This window comes from Periophthalmus magnuspinnatus, chromosome 1 (genome assembly GCF_009829125.3).
Source record: "Periophthalmus magnuspinnatus isolate fPerMag1 chromosome 1, fPerMag1.2.pri, whole genome shotgun sequence".
NCBI lineage: Eukaryota > Metazoa > Chordata > Actinopteri > Gobiiformes > Gobiidae > Periophthalmus > Periophthalmus magnuspinnatus.
In genome coordinates, this window is record NC_047126.1 from 6939815 (window position 1) to 6958092 (window position 18278).

General features: G+C 44.7%; 1 protein-coding gene across 1 annotated transcript in view; it reads right to left on the bottom strand.

The window, feature by feature from the left end:
- LOC117372012 (cAMP-specific 3',5'-cyclic phosphodiesterase 4C-like) overlaps positions 1–15228 on the bottom strand; it is a 28512-nt gene extending 13284 nt beyond the window's left edge. Inside the window, exons 1-16 of the mRNA XM_033967762.2 lie at positions 15149–15228; positions 13956–14114; positions 13246–13370; positions 12418–12597; positions 11600–11639; positions 10794–10861; positions 9513–9675; positions 9223–9316; positions 8944–9101; positions 8531–8629; positions 7719–7883; positions 6437–6536; positions 5498–5652; positions 5078–5200; positions 4395–4577; positions 2942–3353 (exon numbers count right to left, since the gene is read on the bottom strand). Coding sequence (XP_033823653.1) covers positions 2942–3353; positions 4395–4577; positions 5078–5200; positions 5498–5652; positions 6437–6536; positions 7719–7883; positions 8531–8629; positions 8944–9101; positions 9223–9316; positions 9513–9675; positions 10794–10861; positions 11600–11639; positions 12418–12597; positions 13246–13370; positions 13956–14114; positions 15149–15190 — 2266 coding nt within the window. The 5' untranslated portion in view covers positions 15191–15228. The remainder of the gene's footprint in view (positions 1–2941; positions 3354–4394; positions 4578–5077; positions 5201–5497; positions 5653–6436; positions 6537–7718; positions 7884–8530; positions 8630–8943; positions 9102–9222; positions 9317–9512; positions 9676–10793; positions 10862–11599; positions 11640–12417; positions 12598–13245; positions 13371–13955; positions 14115–15148) is intronic.
- Positions 15229–18278: the final 3050 nt, after the last annotated feature.

Sequence of the window (18278 nt, forward strand, 5' to 3'; positions counted from 1 at the left end):
TACTCACCTTTTTTGTTCACTCCTGAAAATGTGTTTAACTCCATTTTGTATTATTGTGTCTTTTCATGTTATAACTTATTTGGCTGTATTTACTATGTGTGCATCGTGTCACCATGGTAACTGCAGAAACATTCTGCCATAGATATACATGTAGCACACCTCCATTTTTATGTCACTGCAAACTGTCAATACTTTAAAACTGAGCTGGACGACAAGTCAGAATTGGGTTTTGTTTTATGCCACATTCTGGACTCTTTTCTCATCTCTTTAAAAAAAACATCAGAGGGAACATTACGGATCATATTTATTGTGACATCAGCAGAGTAAAATACAGGTTTGCTATGTACACGTGTCACACTGGAGTTAAAGTGCCAAAGACATTGTACAAAACCAAAGAGGAGATGTGGTGTGGAAGCCCCTCTGAGTGGCCTGGTCCCACTGGTCATTGCTTTAGAGAGAGAGTGGGGGCGCTGTGTCCAAGCTAAGACAAGTGTTAGGACGCATGTGGACAGATGGGGACACAGACAACGGTGTGTCCACAGAGAGGACAAGAGGACAAATCCAGCACGGTCGGGTTAGTATAGGCCAGGACCAGACCAGAGCCTGCCCCTACAGGAAGGAAGTCCGCGGAGTTCTTATTGAAATACACTCCAGTTGAGTTTTTTTTTGCTTTTTGACAAATAGTGGACACTCTAGGACAGTACAGAGGCAGTAACAGACGCTGGGACGGTATAGAGTGGGAAAGAGGAGGAGAGGACAGGTACAGAGGACAGGTGCAGCTACAAGATCCAAAATGGCTTCCCTGGACACGTCCCCGCCCCAATGGCAGACACATGTACACCACACACATGGAGGATGGACGCACTTGGACATGTTGGTGCTACGCTGGAGTATTTGGTGTTTCCTCATCAGACAGATCCACCACAGGTCACATGACAGCTGGCGAGCATATGTAACCCCGCCCAACACAGGTGACATAACAGTTAGCTAGCACATGTGACCCTGCCCACCACAGGTCATGACAGTAAACAAGTGTAGCCTCGCCCACCGCAGATCACGTAAAGGTGAGTATATGACCACACCCACCACAGGTCACATAACAGCTAGCTAGCACCTGTGACCCCGCCCACCAAGAGTCACATGATGTCTAGCACATGTGACTCCACCCAGCAACAGTCACATGACAAACACTTGTAACCCTACCTGTCATTGCCCGATTTAGCACCCGGTTTGATTTGGCACCTTTTTAATTGAACTCGTTTAACTCTCTGAAACATGTTTATTATGGGTTTTGTCTGATGTAGCCGCAAGTACTGCTAAGCTTATCAGAGTTAGACAGTTTCACAGAGTTTATTCTTAGAAATAGAAACAAGAACGACTGTATTTGACCATCATCATCAAAGTTAGCCATTTTACTGAAGTCAGACTTTGCCCTGCTCTGTTTTCTAAGGCTTATTAACAGTAAGCATTATTTTTTTTAAACCATTTACCTTTGAGCAAGTTCTTATCAGTAAAACAGTTACATTTTGAAATTTGTCCAAATAACGCTTACTATAGCAACTTCAAACCATCTGGGCATGTGCGGTAAGAAAAAATGTGCCAAATCAGGTAAGATTCAAAATCGGGCAAAGACACCGTTGACCACAGGTGACGTGACTGCACATCTATTGTACAGTGCTGCTGTCAAGGCTGTACACGCTTAGCCCCATCAGGAAAAGGTGTGACATCACAACACTGTAAAGAGTCCATATTTAACAGTGAGCTGGAGGACATCTCAGAAATGTATGGAAGAATTTACCTTTGAACTGTTCAAATGCAGATGTCTGACCTGGTTTATGGTTAGTATCTGTGTAATTACTGGGCCTATCCATATGAAACAAAAACTGGCACAAAGTTCAACGTCTTCTCTGTCAGTATAAATAAACCAACTTTTTCAGTTTCCTGGACAATATCTTAAAAAAGAGGGCATTATTCAATCCAAAAGGTGAGACTGTTGTCATTTGAAAGGACTAAGCCACAAAATCAATGTGGCATTTTCAACTGGGATATTTCTTTTAAAAACCGTGGCCCCTGCGCTCCATCTGAAACCATGACATCACATTCTCGATTTCCTGAACACAACACGGACAGATAAATGAACGTCGAACAGCCCTAGTTTTGAACCCTCGCGCTGCAGGTGTTAATCACACATACGACTTCTGACTGTATCCTGAGTTGAATGGTTATTGCATTGGTTTGTATGCAGACCAACACTGTCGACTAGTGAGAGGGAACTGACACTGCTACATCTGTACTGCCCTGTGGGGTAATGAACCAGCCACCGCACCACCTGGGGGAGATTATGCTTAACCCTCTTCCTCCTCTTCTTCTTCCTTCTCTTCCTCCCTCCCCTCCTCCTCTTCTGTCTCCTCCTTTGTCTCAGTTTCTTCAGTTTCTCTTTCTGTGTCCTCTTCCTCTCTCTCCTCCGCTCCTCCTTCCTCTTCCTCCTCTTCCCTCTCCTTCTCCTCCTCCTCTTCTCCTCCCTCCACCTCACTAACATCTACATGTTCCTCCTCTCTTCCTTCCTCCTCCTCTTCTTCTCTCTCCTCCACTTCTTCCTCCTTCTCTTCAGTTTGCCCTTCTGCTTCCTCTCCCTCTTTTTCTTCCTCTCCTCCTTCTCCCTCTTCACTTTGCTCCACCTCTTTTTCCCTAAGCCCCTCCTCCTCGCCCTCTGGCACCTCTATTTCCTCCTCCTCCATCACTTCTCTTTCTCCTTCTTCTTCAAGTACCTCCCTGCCCTCCTCTAGCTCCTCCTTCTCCTCTTCTAGCCCCTCTCTCTCCTCCTCTAGCTCCTCCCTCTTCTCCTCTAGCTCATCCCTCTCCTCTTCTGGCCCCTCTCTCTCCTCCTCTAGCCCCTCAATCTTCTCCTCCAGCTCCTCCCTCTCCTCTTCTGGCCTCTCGCCTTCCTCCTTAAGCCCCTCCTCCCTGTCCTCGTCTCCTCTTGGCTCGTCCTCCTGCAGTCCGTTGTGTTGGCTGTTGTGGTTCTCCTCGTCCTGGTTGACCCGTTCACTCGCAGGCTCCATCTCTGCCTGTCCGTTGCTCTCAGGGGCCCCACAGGTACCCCTGCGGCTCCGGGGCCTCCTCACTGGGACGTGGTTGTGGTTGTTGTGTTGCAGGTCCTCCAGGGTGAGTTCGAATTGGAAGCGGTCGTGCTGTAGGTGGCGGTCCGGGGGAGGGGAGGGTGACTGGGGCATGGTGTTCAGGTACCAGTCCCGGTTCTCCTCCAGAGTGTCCAGCAGCTCCTGAGCATCCGGGTGCACCAGGTCAGCCCACGTCTCCCACAGTGGGTGCACGATGTAGTCGATGAAGCCCACCTGTGTGAGGCAATAGCAGCGTGAGTAAATGCAGAAGGTCTCTGCACTGGTGAATTATGAGGATGCTCTGAATGCAAAAGGTGAGTGAGGAATAACTTTAAATCTCTGCAAACCATTGAAGGTGAGACACTACAATGGAATAGGAAAAAAATAAAAAATTTTGAGGTATCAATTTGAAACTTTGAAACTTTTGCTGTAGTTTACTCAGGTTAGAAACAAATGTATTACATGTTTTTCATCATGTAAAGTTTTCATATTAAAAAAAAGTATTTAATGCGATAAACAGCCAAAATTGATGACATGTCATTGATGATGAAATTGGGACATTTGTATTTCTAAAATAGATTATGCCAGATTTAATTTTTTTTGCTTCATTTTGTTCTCATATTAAATGCTAAAAATATACAGAGAGCATTTTAGATCTTATTTAGTATTTGAGTAAATGTAATCTCACTGAAAAATGGCCTAAAAATTCAAATTTTACCTTTTTTTTTTTAATAAAACTTTAATAAATCAGACTTGGAATTAAATATCAAAACATCCACACCTTCATGAAGTATAAGACTTTAAAGTTTGGTGAGTGTAGGTGTTACTTTGAGGTGTTATCTTTATGTCCGTATGGGTGGAAATACTTTTTTCAGAAAACGGCCATTGAATTTGTCCCATATAACTCCAAGGCTGAATGTTGATTAAATTTAATATTAAAAGATCATTCATTGCAGAGTGGACAAGTTAATCACATCCTGGAGCTTTAAATCTAACACAAGAATCACATTTCAGAACATGTTTGTAGAGATAATTTGCAGATTAATTTGCATAGTTAATTGCATCAATCGTGGTCATTTAAATCATAAATAATCTTGCAGCCCTAATCTGGACTAGATTTTTGTGTGTGCAGGCTGGTAGTTATCTCATTGTGGGGACTAAAATTTACAAAAAGTACTGAAGCTATGGAGACAAAAATCAGTTAACAACATGGTTTAATGTTCAGTTATGGGTTAAAACACATGTGTGTGTGTGTGTGTGTGTGTGTGTGTGTACCTGGCTCTTCTCCACTGAAGCCGTGTGCTTGTCACACATAGCGCTGATCTCCATGCCCCTCTCCCTCTCCTTGTCCCCCTGTCTGAAGAACTCCTCCATGATGCGCTCGGTCCACTGGCGATACAGGGGGAGGGGCTTGGTGGGGTTACTCAGGTCCGCACAGTGCACCATGTTACGCAGCACCTACATGGCAACAAAAGTTTGGACACAGTTTTTTCATATAATGTTTTTTCTTTATTTTCATGGCTATTTAAGTTGCAGATTCTCACTGAAGATAACAAAACTTATGAATGAATATGACTGTATTGTTATGATGTAGTAGTAACAAAAAGTGTGAGATAACTCTTAGGTTTTAGATTCTGCTAAATATCCACCCTATACTTTGATCACTGCTTTACACACTCTTGGCATTCCACTAATGAACCCTGACAAAGCACACCTGTGAAGTCAGGGTTTGCAGCACTGTAAAGCAAAGGGTGGCTACTTTGAGCAATCTGAAACATATTAAGCATTTTTAGCTTTGTATTTTAGATAAATGAATGTTACCTGGATGCACTGGGTGTAGCGTTTACCTGGATGCAATGCACTCTATGTGTAGTTTTACCTGGATGCACTAGATGGGTGTAGTGTTACCTGGATGTGCTCTGTGTAGTTTTACCTGGATTTGGTCTGTGTAGTGTTACCTGGATGCGCTCTGTGTAGTGGTCCAGCAGTAGCACTCCAGAGCTAGTCACTTTCTTGGTCTCTACCATGGTCTTCAGGTCGGCCAGCAGAGTCATGTGTTTGGACATGTCTGTGGCGAGCACCTGCACACACCACAACCATCACTCAGGAGAGGCACTGTCGTCCAGGTGGGTTCCATAGTGGTCCATGTGCGTGTACTAGTCTGTGTGTCTAATACTCCTGATACAGCTCAAGATCATTGTAAAGCTATTCAGGAAAAGTTCATTTCTTTGTGACTTTTTTAGCATCGATACTTGTCCAGATGAGTATCTAGTTTCAATAGTAGTTTTATTATTGATTAATATCTGATTTTTAATACTTCTGTCAACCCCAGTCCCCAATCCTGGTCTAGTCCTCCCCATGCCCCTTGTCCAGCTCACCATGTCGATGACTAGCTTCCTCATGCTCTGGCGCTGTCTTTTGGTCAGGTTCTGGAAGATGTCGCAGTTGTCCTGGTGCAGTAGTTTGAAGCCCACGGCCAGATGATGGTTCTCCAGCACAGACTCATCGTTGTACATGAGGGCCAGCTCTGAGTCTGCGGGCGCAACTCAGGTCAGTATGAGGAAGTATTTGGGGAAAATGTACAATAGCTTTTTTGTGTTTGTGACAAATATTGTGATTGTCTTTAGATAGACAATTTTGTTTTTCTTTTTTTAGCTCAAGTTTCAGTTCAAAGTGCATATTCAAAACACATCAGGGGCATTAACATTTGGGGAAGCTCTGAAATATTAAAAATGCAACTTGTAACTCTTCTGTTTGGGATACAGTCACCTTCTTGTTTCCATGGAGATGTTATTGCTTTGTTGGAAATGTAAGGCACAACATTTTTTTTTGGCCTTTATTTAGGTTTATAGGGGGGAGGTGTTGTTTCTCAAAAATGCTTCAGAAAAGACACATCCTTTTTAGCTGCATTTAGCTGATTTTGAGCATTTACAGTAGTTCTTCTTAACCGGTACCAGGTAGTTCTAACCAGGCCAAGATTGGTCAGAGCGCTGGCAGAATATATGGTTTCCATGGATACCGATTTGTTGTGGGCAATTTCCACGGATACAGTACCAGACTCTATAGAGCAATAGAAACACAACCAGGCCAAGCAGGGCCGGGCAGAGTAGAGTAGACTTGGCTTTACTGTGAATGGGGTTGCCTCTCCACAGATCTTGCCTGTATCTTGGCTTGATGGCATTACATTCTTGTCTCCATGTAGATAAATAAGGTAATGCCATACTGTGAAACATTCTAAGCAAGTAATACAGTGTCTATTGAACAAAATGTAAAGCTTCTTGAAGGTTTATCTAATTGAACATAATGTTTGTTCTCACTGGTGTTGATGAGGAACTGGTTGGACACTCCGGGGTGGTCCACATCATGGATGGCTGCAGCAAAAAGAGCGGCCAGGATCTCCAGGTCTGTGAACACGGCCTCCATGAAGAAGAACACCAAGAGGTCAGAACATTCATCAGACAAATATGCAGCACAACAACAGCGCTGTACACAAACCACCAATCACCATGACAGAAGCACACAAAAGGTCAGGGACACACACAAACACACACACACAACACAACACAACACAACTTTAGTTCAGCTTTACCAAACCACAACAATCATGTGGACAGAGTCATGATGCACTGACACATGCAAGTCCCCAGAACACTGAAATGTTAGTGTTACTGTTAAAGACAAGTTCTAGTTAAAACCATTAAGACCTGAATGAAACACTAATGATGGGTTTGTTAGGGGCACCGTCTGGGCCTAGACACTGGTGAAGAGGAGGAGATGGAGAGGCTGAGGAGGCTGATGGTTCTGCTGCTGCGGTGGAAATGGGGCAGAGGAATGTTATGGATGAAATGGCTGGAAGAAAAAGTGGATGATTTATAATCATTTAGACATCAGACATCAGTGGTGGGTAGTAGATAGATTTACTCACTTTACTTGAGTAACTTTTCTAGCACCATACTTTTACTCCTACTAGATTAATACTTGTTTTGAAGTTGAAGTACTCTTACTTGAATAAAAGTTGTGGTCCCCCTTCTCACTGTAAATCTAAAGTGGCCAAAGCTTTATGTTGACAATATGATTTGAACATTTGTGTTTCTTGCAGGGCTCCATCAAATATGATCTAGTTTGTCTCATTTTTGTGTCTGTCCTTTGAAAATACCAGATTTTGTGCATTATTTAATGTTTTGACCTTCAAATTATAAATCAGATGTTGTGTCCAAACAGTTACTCTTTAAGTTACTCTTAATTGAGTTGTAGTTTTCCAAAATACTTTATCCCTCTTACATGAGCAATTTCTTGGACCACTACTTTGCACTTCTACTTGAGTAATAATATTTTGAAGTAACGTTACTCTTACTTAAGTAGAATTTTTGACTAATCTACCCACCTCTGTCAGACATGAACACGAGCCCACATCCAGTAGGTGTGTCCCCAGCCCTGTGTAAGGCCCGGCTCTGTGTAAGGCTTGACTCTGTGTAAGGCTTGACTCTGTGTAAGGCTTGACTCTGTGTAAGGCTTGACTCTATGTTAGATGTGGCTCTGTCTAAGGCCTGGCTCTGTGTTAGACTTGGCTCTGTGGTGAGGAGGTGCAGTAGAACTTACGTCCAGTGCAGGCGTGGACAACAGCACATGTGTGGACTGTGTGACATCAGCAGCGTGCAGGCTGTTGTGGTAGGCCACATTGCCATGGTAATGGTCCTCCAGGGTCATCACGTAGGTCACAAATGTGTCCACAGGGATCCGGAAGGTCTTCAGCAGCTCTCTCTCCTGAGGCAACACACTTGAGTCTTTAATACAGTCTTGACCATGCACTTTAAAGGAAGTGCAAGTTTTGGTGATTTGGCTCTCAAGAGGATTACCCTAACCCAATCAGAAACCAGAGTCTCACATGACTCTCTCATTTGGGTTGCCAGTTTCAATGCTGAAGCCTCTCTGATCTGAATGGTCACAACCTAAACCCAAGCACCTGCAGCTAATCACAAATCAGTGCTAGTGCAGCCTCTGCAGCTCAGTGAGTGAATTCTGGAGGTTCTGAGCTTTCACATGAGACATGGCCTGTTGATAGACTGACAATGAAAAAAAGTTGAAAAATCTCAATCTGCAGGTTAAGGCTCTCGCAACCCAGGTTCAATTGTGATAGTAATAACTTTTCTTTAGAACTCTAAGAGCGCAGGTTACACACAGTTCCTTTAAGTAACATTGGTATAAATCACTTATTTTGTCCATTACTAATTTACTATCATCTTTACTATCCTGTTACTAATATCCTGCTGCTAATCTCAACATGCCCAACTCCCCACTGTTGGCAGCCTCACTTTCATCAGTCTACCAGCTGTGGCCACAAACTAAGCTTACCACCACCAGTAGAGGGCGCCCTCCCTTACACTGGGGCATTAGAGCAGAGTGGTGCATACCTGGAAGATGGCGTACATGATGCAGCTGAGGGGTCGGTTGTTGGTCAGATCTGCCACTCTGAAGATGTTGAAGTTCCACCTGTCCAGACTCTCCAGCTCCTGAGGTCCACACAGACAACAGTTAGTCCCTCTGCTAGAACCTCATAGTGGGATACTAAGGAGGTCCTACACTACCAGTCAAACGTTTGGACATACTACTTCTTCTTTACTTCCATGATTATTTACACTGTAGGTTCTCATTGAAACAAAACTATTAATGACACATGTGGAATGTAGTAAACAAAAATAATTTCTTGACCCTAACGCAGCACAGCTGTGAAGTGAAATAGTCATGAAAATAAAGAAGAAATATAAATGAAAAGTGTGTCCAAACTTGTGACGGGTAGTGTATGTGAGATGAATCAGATCTGCACCTTGGCGAGCTCGTCCTCCTGGTCCGTGCTCACTCCAAAGCGGGGCATGGAGGTGCTGGACAGGCTGGAGCTGTGGGACAGTTTCCTCACTCCACTGATGTGGCTCATGGGCTTGTCCTTCAGTGTGGGGGACGGGATCTCCACCTCATTCTGCTTGTCTGTACACACGTACACACATGCACATTTCTCATCAAAATGAACACAGCCTGTAACAGTGTAAACCCATGACTAGTCTATACGGTTGTTAAGGTGCAGAGCGGCAGGTGTGGAGGGGCTCACCCAGGAAGGTGCTGGAGATGTACTCGGACACCTGGTTCCCCGAGCGGCTCATCTCCGACAGGTGGGACAGCTCCCGGTTCAGCAGGCGCTTAAACTGAAACCAAACACACAACATCAGTAGGACTTTAATATAATGTTTTAAAAGCCATAAGCTCTAGATTTGAATTTCAATGTCAAAGACGTTTATGGGCGAAGGTGTTATTTATTCACATATATTTAAAGATGCACTGCATAACTTTTTAGACAGGAAAATACATGTTTATAGCAGAAAGGGGAATAGTCTAAAGCACCTTGTTGGAGGCCATCTCGCTGACGGAGCGGTGGGTCTGGATTGTCTCCAGCTGGTCCAGACACCAGTCCAGTTCCTCCAGAGTGTCCAGGGCCAGCTGCTGGTACTGCTGCTCGGAGAGGGAGGGGCGCGGGCTTACACACACCCCACCCATGGGAGAGCGCCTACAGGAGGACCCAACAGGGAAGAGCAGGTTAGGACCATGAATTTTCACTTGTTAACCTAGAAGATGTACTGCAGAAACGTCCTCTTTCTTCTTTCGTTTTTGTTACAGATACATTTCTTTGTGATAATCTTACCCCTGTTCTTGAAGAATTTATTTTCGTTCTTTTTTCATATTCCTTGCAACTGATTGAAAAGCCCGTCCAGCCGGAATCACACACTTTGACAAAACTTTACAAAGACGTGTGGGTCAAAAAACGTATCGTCTGTCCCCCATAGTGCGTGATTGGCAGGTGAATTACCCAATCAGAGAGCTGCATGCTACATTCAGGTAAAAACAAATATAGGTGCTTACATATAAAAAAAGGAAAACAACAGAGGATTTCTGCAGAATCAACAATAGAAGCACCAAACTGTTATTTATCTCAGGTAAAATAAGTTACAGATTTTATACAGAATGATACGAGATGTCTTCTGTATTTCAGGGGGCGACAGTAGCTCCGTTGGTAAAGTTTGTCCACTGATCTGAATCTTGACATAAACATCATTGGTTGAGTGGTCAGATCCACTGAACCACAGGTTGGTGGTGTGATCCCAACTCCCACATATGAATGCTGCAGTGGTGTCCTTGGGCAAAACACTTAACCCACCTCGCCCCCACTGAAAGAGCTTTGAGTGTCTTGAAGGTGGAAAAGTGCTATAGAAAAATGTAACAACCATTTGAGAGACAGACACGTGATACAGATTAGCAGCTGTGGTTGGGCCGTCCCATGTTAGCACGGAGGTTTTTCATGCTCTTTGGTCCAATTCCAGATCCTGCTACATCCAAAACACAATGCAGAAGGGACTGGCTGCTCAGGCAAATAAAAGCCCATGAGACAAATTGTTGCCATCAGCAGTTACAGATAAAATATAAAACCAGGGGAGTCCACGGGGGAGATAAAGAGGTCTGTTATCCCGGGCCCTAGGGTCTTAAGGGCCCAGTATTGAACCCTTTTCCTATTAATTTATATTGGAGGGGGGCCTATGTGAGGCTTCTTGCCCTGGGCTCCCAAATTTCTGTCGACGGACCTGTACAAAACTATAAATCACAGATAAAAGGACAGAATCTCGCACTGACTTGACTTGTGTAGAGACGTTGGCGAGGATGGTGAAGTTGCTCCGGACTGACCGCAGACTGGCCAAAACCTACAACACAACACAGTGTACTCAGTGATGGGAAAAATACTTGAACATGCATTTAGATACAGAATACTGAATACCTGCTTTAAAATGGATTTTGTTATGTTTTTGTACATTTACATGGTCCAATCAGAGTACTATATTCTGAATACTTGAAATACTTTTAAATCGAGCTGCATTTAAGTGTGTAAAGACGCAACATATGATTAAAACAGCATTATGTTTATGTTTGTTTCACAGTTTATTCTGCATTTGCATCAGGAAAAATGACACTTGCACTCTAGAAAAAAAAACAGCATTGTCTATATTTTGCACTTACACAGAGCAGTTTATAGTACTGCAATATATTCCTTTGATTTTAGAAAAGTAAATGCATTCTGAATACTACCAAATGAAAAGGTAACTGTACCGGAATACAGGTACTCCAAATTAGTAGTCAGAATATGTATTTTCAGTACATGTATTCAGCTACTTCTCAACACTGAATGTACTGCTTAAATAGTGCTAAAAATGTATAATGATTGTTTGAAGTTGGAGTATTTCCTGGTTCTTGATGTTGAACTGAAGTAAAAAATAAATCACTGGACTACTACTACTACTTTTGTTCACTGTAATTTTCCTCCTCAAATGTGTTCACGTGTATGGAGAGCCCTGCTTATACCGGTATAACTTTTACTGTGAAATCTGCTATGTCCAGTGTGACTCTTTGCTTTAGACAGTCTGAAGTGTAACCGTGGGACTTACCTGAGCAAAGGGAGTGACGATGAAGTCCTCTGCTGTGTGTCTGGGGAACGAAAGAAACAAGGACAATGACTTTAGGGCTATGACAGGACTGGTACATGAAAATTAGGCATATGTCACTAGTACACTTATTAACTGCATCAAATACCATTTTTTCCAGAGCCTAAAATGTAAAAGTTACTGAAAAAGGAAATCCTCAGTTACATTTACAACTTTTTTAAGAAATTGTACTTTTCAGAGTACTTTTTAGCAGCATACTTGTACTTGGGTAATGTTTGTATTCAAGTAACAGTACTCTTGAGTAAGAATTTTGCTCTTCAAACTGTGAGTACGTGTACAAGTGACAAAAGCTTTATGTCGACAGTATGAAATGATTTGAACATTTGTGTTTCTTGCAGCTCCTTCAGATATGATTTAGTTTACCTCATTTTGTGTCTATTCTTTGAAAATACCTGAGTTAGTGAATTTTTTAATGGTTAATGCAATAAATTACATTAACTTCAAATTATAAATCAGATGTTATCTCCCTACAGTTGCTTTTTAAGTTACTTTTATTTGAGTAGTAGTTTGCTCAAATACTTTTTTACTCTTACTTGAGATATTTGGATCACTACTTTGTACTTCTACTTGAGTCATATTATTTTTGAAGTAACATTACTCTTACTTGAGTGCAGTTTTTGGCTACACTACCCACCTCTGCTTATGGGCTACTCACTTTGTAAAACTGTGCATGAAATGGTGTAATCCCATGAAACATATGATATAAAAAATATGACCTTCATTCTCTAAGGGTCTGCCCCGTCCCAAAGCCCTCGTCTCACCCTTCACTGGCGAGGGAGGAATTACGTGAGGTCTTGGGCGACATGTCGTAGTCCGAGTCGGAGCGGTACAAGAAGGACTCCCTCCTCTGGCCCTGGGGGAACGAGGGGTGCAGGGTGAGCCCGGGACTCTGACAGCCAACGGGGGTGTGGCCAGGGGACACACCGTTCTCCCCATCATAACTGCAATGACAATGAAAGATTTCATATTTAGTACATGTGTGTATTCTGCTGGGAAAATACCACATTCACAACTTCAAACTCTCCAATGACAGACCAAAGTCTTATTAATAAAAATCAAGCAGTGTTCCAAATAATAATCTGCCAAAATACATAACGGAACAATCAGGACTATTATTTCAACCACCTCCTCAATGTTTTTTTTCTATATTGAAATTTGTAATATGATTTGTCTCATTGTAAGTAAAACTGCAGTATCATAGCCTGCAGATAGAGGACACATACAAGTTTGTCTCATTCTCAGTATATGGACAGGCCTCATGTGAAAGCTCAGAGCCTCCAGAATTCACTGACTGAGCTGCAGAGGCTGCACTAGCAGCAATTCATGCAGGTGCTGGGGTTTAGGTAGTGACCATTCAGATCAGAGAGAATCCTTTTAGCTTTAAACCAACTGGATTGCAGCATTGAAACAGGCAATTTTTATCAGCTGTGTAGCTGTGTACACATCGGAGTCAGCCAGTGTGTGTTCATGTGTGTTTGAAGGTGTCACCTGTCAGAGTCGGTCTGGGTGTGTTGTACATGTGTGTTTGGGGGTGTCACCTGTTGGAGTCGGTTTTGGGTTGTACATGTGTGTTTGAAGCCGTGTGTCACCTTTCGGAGTCAGCCTGGGTGATGGAGATCCTGGGCGGGATGCGCAGGGGTAGGGTGGTGGGCCGCGACACATTCAGGATCTCAGGGGAGCGGGTACGGTCCCGGGGCCGCAGCCAGCAGGGCACCTGGGGGACATGTACACACTGTGAGCATGTGAGGAAACAAACGTTTGAACTGTTTTAACCTGAAATGTCTATGAGATTTAGAAAGTATTTCACTGTGAACACCTGGCCCCAATGGAGGCCTGGCTCTTAACGTTTCAGGTATTTAAAAAAAACTCTGCACAACTGAAAGCAGTAGAGCCAATATAGGCCAGATTTATCCACACAGGTGCTAAACTGTGAGCAGAAGCTGAAAAATAGCATCTGCACTTTGTGTGTGTCACATGATTTACTACTGGAAAGTATTATTTATGTAAATGAGAGTGTGAGGACTAAATGACTGGATGAATATGACTGAACTGTGTTTACAATTATTAAAAGTAATGTATAAATGAAGTAAAGTCTCTATTTGGACTTGATATAAAGGAGATGAAGAGACTGTCATTAAAACATTAAACAGGTTTATACAGTGCTTATCTGAATATTAATCTTCTGTCCAGAGGAGCATTTGATGCATCGGGGCAGAAGATTCTGAGAACTTTAAACAGTACCGAGCTTTGTGGACTGTTTGGCCGGACTCCCACAGTGAGAGCAGGCCTCAGGACTGACCTGCAGACTGGAGGAGAGCCTCCTGCTCCTCCCACGGCGCAGCTCGGCCCCCAAAGTGGCCCCGAGAGTGGCCCCCAGAGAGGAGCCGGAGGTGTACGAGCGGCTGTAACCCGATGACTCCGCTTTCTCCCCGGCCCCTGGCATGTCTGTGTCACTGCCCTGGAACCACAGGTACAATATAGAAGAATGAGTATTAGGGCTGTAAAATCAATCAGAATATTTTAATGATCACAATTAGCAAATCATCATAACATCATTTTCTCTGCAAACAAAACATTTTATTATGCAAACAGCTGCTAATCCCGTAGTTCACATCTCTAACATGACCCTCAGACCTTCACTAGTCTAACATGAAGGACTTAGTTTAGAGTCATATCGGCAGACCCTTCCAGCACTCTATTATTACGCTTTCGGCAGCTCAGTAAATTATTAACTTTGGCACAGAGACTATAGGCATTATTTAGTATGACATGCAGCGGACCGTACAGAGACAACAGTGACAGCATCCTCCAAACCCCCCACCCACATGCACCCAAACACAGGAGAGCAACAGTCTCCTCCGGTCTCAGGTCTCAGGTCTGGATCAGATCCGGACCAGCTGGACCACTGTGTGAGCTCTGTGTGCCATGCAGACGCTGCCCCTCCTCCTACCTCTCCTCTGTCTCCTCTCATGTGCTCAGGTCTCTGTACGCTCACATGTGTCTGGACAGGCCTCCACTGAGTGTGCTCAGATCTGCACTGCAGCACCGTAGCAACAAAACACTAGGGGACGGCTGCAGTTGCTAGGCAACAGTGCCGTGTTGCTTCCAACTGCGTTTGTGCCGTCCAGAGCCAGATGTGAATATCCTTAAACCTAACTCTATGGACACAGAATTGACCACTGGCATATGGTCCAATGCACATACAGAGGAAAACACAGAGTCTGTTAAATGGACGAGGACAAACAGAGGACACAGAGGGTCCTCTGCATGTGAGAATCCTCATAACACAGTGCTAGAGCTACACGCTCAGAGCACCGATATCTAATCACTGTAATGTATCTCTGTCCCTCTCCCCCAGGACCTGGGACCTCTGTTTCATTGTATTTCAGAATACTTCTCAGTACTTCTGAGTGGTTTAACCCCTTCAGTAAAATACTTCTGAGAGGTTTAACCCTTGAAGTAAAGTTAAAGTAAAGTTTGAAGGTTGCTCACCTCTTCTCCAGTCACCGACAGCACGCTGCGGCTCTTCTTCATCCTGATTGGCTCGTTCTGGGCCCCAGGGCGGAGCGTTCCGGAACCCAGACAGCAGAGCAGGTGGAGAGCCAGGACCGGAGGTCAAAGGTCACAGCAAGGTCAAACTGGGGTCAGACCGGCTCTGGACCGGCCCCCATGTGTGCTGACTCAGAGGTCCCAGTGCCGCCTGCTCTCGGCCCCACAGAGGCCCCGGCTGTGTGGACTGTTAGCCTAGCGTTAGCCTCATGTGTTTCACACAGGTGAAAGAAAACCAGGTTTACTCCATGTTAATGCTGCACAGTCTCTCAGGGGCTCTCAGGGGCCTCTACATGATGTCAGAGATTTTGCCAGACAAGCCAAAGGCCGCTCCCAGGCACACATCACTGCAGCTCAACAAGCTCTCTGCTCCAGGAGGTGAGCGGACCCTTATCCAGACCCCATAGTTCTTCCAAAGGTCCTCCTGGTCCAACATGAACATGAGGAAGTCTCACAAATGTCCTGACCGTGTCCACAGAGTGAGAGTGATACACTCCACTGTCAGCAGCAGGGCAAAGGAGGTGGTCTTTAGTGTGTTCTTCTGCTGCTCTCAGACACCTGTAATGACACACACATTTAAACGGTTTTATACAACATAGAGCTCAGTTTGGTTATTTACATGAACAGAAGGCACTATTGCTTTATCATCCCTCTCATGAGAATTTTGACCAGCCCAGACAGAGGAAGAACATGCAAACGCCAAACTCTGGGAATTGAACCAGAGACTTTGATGCTGTGACCATTTGCCCACTCTTACACATTTAGGGCCAGTAGTCTATAAAATGGAAATAAAATTTAAAGAAATAACAGAATCCACAAACAGAGCTGGGTATGGTGCTCTTACATAACAGTGAGGAGTCCAAGGCCAGCTGACCCAATTTTGTGTCTCCTGTCTGAACACTCACATGTCCACAAGGGGGGGACACTGAGACACGAGACGCCCCCCTGACAGCTGTGGACAAGACTGCACAAGACCTATAGAAGAATGTTACTTTATCAAAATATAAATTCAACACAGGAGATAATATTTCCTGGTTGCCCCTCCTCTTACCTGTCAGCCACTCACAGCCTGCTACTTTTGACTCTACATCATGCATCATTCCACCTTGTGACATGTAATCTAATATGGGCTCCTCTGTGTTTTTAAAGTCTACTCAGTACACTTGATTGACTTGTTTGACTCATTGACATGTCTCAGTGTTAAATTTAAACATGAATTCTTAAAGCTACAGTAGGAAAATAACCAATAAATACACTAAGATTATTATTATTTTTTTTTTATGTACTGTGTTTATCTCTCTGAAAAATATTTTAGGCCTTATGTCCTTGTTCTGAGCGGGCTTGCTTCTCCACAAACATGACTCTTATTTGACCTAGAGGGACATCTCTTGGCCAGGGAATCAAACCCACAACCTATTTCCCGAGAGAACTGTTTTTTTATTTCCTTCCTCCTGTCCCAGAGCAGCTCAGTGCCTCTTGCTCAGAGGCACAGCAACAGTAGGCTGCTAAAAAAAGGCCCATGTCTATGGGCAGTGGGACGCTATAAACTGGATGATGCTGCTCAGTATTTTAAAACCTAGCTCTTTCCTTACCAACACTGCTTTGTTTAAGAACCTATTCTTAACCTTTCCACATGCCTAGTCCCATAACCCCAGAACCTCACGGGGTTATGTCCAGATGAATCTCCACAGATCGGACTGATTGGATTAGAGGCTTTAAGCGAGTGGCCAATGAATAGTTATTGACTGATGCTGCTAAACCCAGACACATTTGATAAGGCTGTTTGCTCTTGTCAATTATTCATAGGTTCATAAAGTGTGGCCTATCTATAGCTCTTTGCGATGCTTGTCCCCAATATTAAACATGCTGGACATCCTATTCAGTGAGCTTATCCTCGCCTTTAGGCTCCAGCCACTGACAATGATTTTAACGCGTTTTGATCATTACAGGGGGCCTGTCTCCTTCCCAACTGGACGAATGGGCTAAAATAAACGAGACAGGGGGCTCGAGGACTCGCATTTCGCCGCGGATCAGACACATCGTGCGGGGACACCTGCAGAGGAGCGCCCGCTGCAACCTGTCTGAGCCGCGGAGAGCCGCGGAGAGCCGCGGAGAGCCGCGGAGAACCGCGTGAAGCGACCGTGGCCTCGGTCTCGGATCAGGCGGATGACGGGAGTGCACTCACCTTCAGGAGGACCGGGCGGGCCGCGCTCCTCTCGGCTCCTGTCCGTCTCCTCGCGGCTCCGGTCCCAGCGCAGACCGTGAGCACCGTGCGCGCACACGGGGCTCACACACGGCTCTTCAGGAGGCTTCACTCCCGTCCCTCGCTCCCGCTTGTCTGCTCTGCTCCCCCGCGCCACAGTGGTCTCCCCCGACTGCCCCCGTCTCACAGCCGCTTTGGAGAAGCCCGGTGGCTCCGCGCGCGTCTGCGTTTGTCAGTCCGTGATGCGCGTGTCCTCTCTGCCATTCAAGGACACATTTGGAACGATCCTCAGACCGCATTCGGTCTCGGTCTGTTAGGACCCACCTCAGAGGTGTTGAAACTCTCCAAAGGTCCACGGTTCGAGCCCAGCTTCTAACTGGACATAGGCTGTTGTGCCATTGAGCAAGACGCTTGTCCTATTCCCAGAGTTTTAGTGTTGAAGATATGAATAGCTAAAGCTCTTTTACCCTTCACTCAGTCACATTCTGTGAAGGTGAGCCAGCAGCTGGCCTGGGACAGACTCACAAACATGAACGTCAGTCAAAAGGCCTCTCCATCCATCACCACTGCACGTGTGTCCATGTCCCTCACGGTACTTTGGCTCGATCTGAAGACTCCTCAGATCGTGCTGGTTGTGCCTGAAGTGTCTGGGGAGAGGGAAGTACCGATTTTCACCACTGCAATAAAATGATCTCAGTCCCATTTACATAGCTCCATCTTCATCCTGTGCATTTTCATTTCAAGTTTGTCTGCAAAGTCAAATCATAAGCAGGACCAATATTCAGTACACTGATTTAAGTCAGTTGTTGCAGAGCAGTTCTCAGGATATCCAAAAGAGGGCGCTATGGACTCTACTGCGCGCTTCAGTGT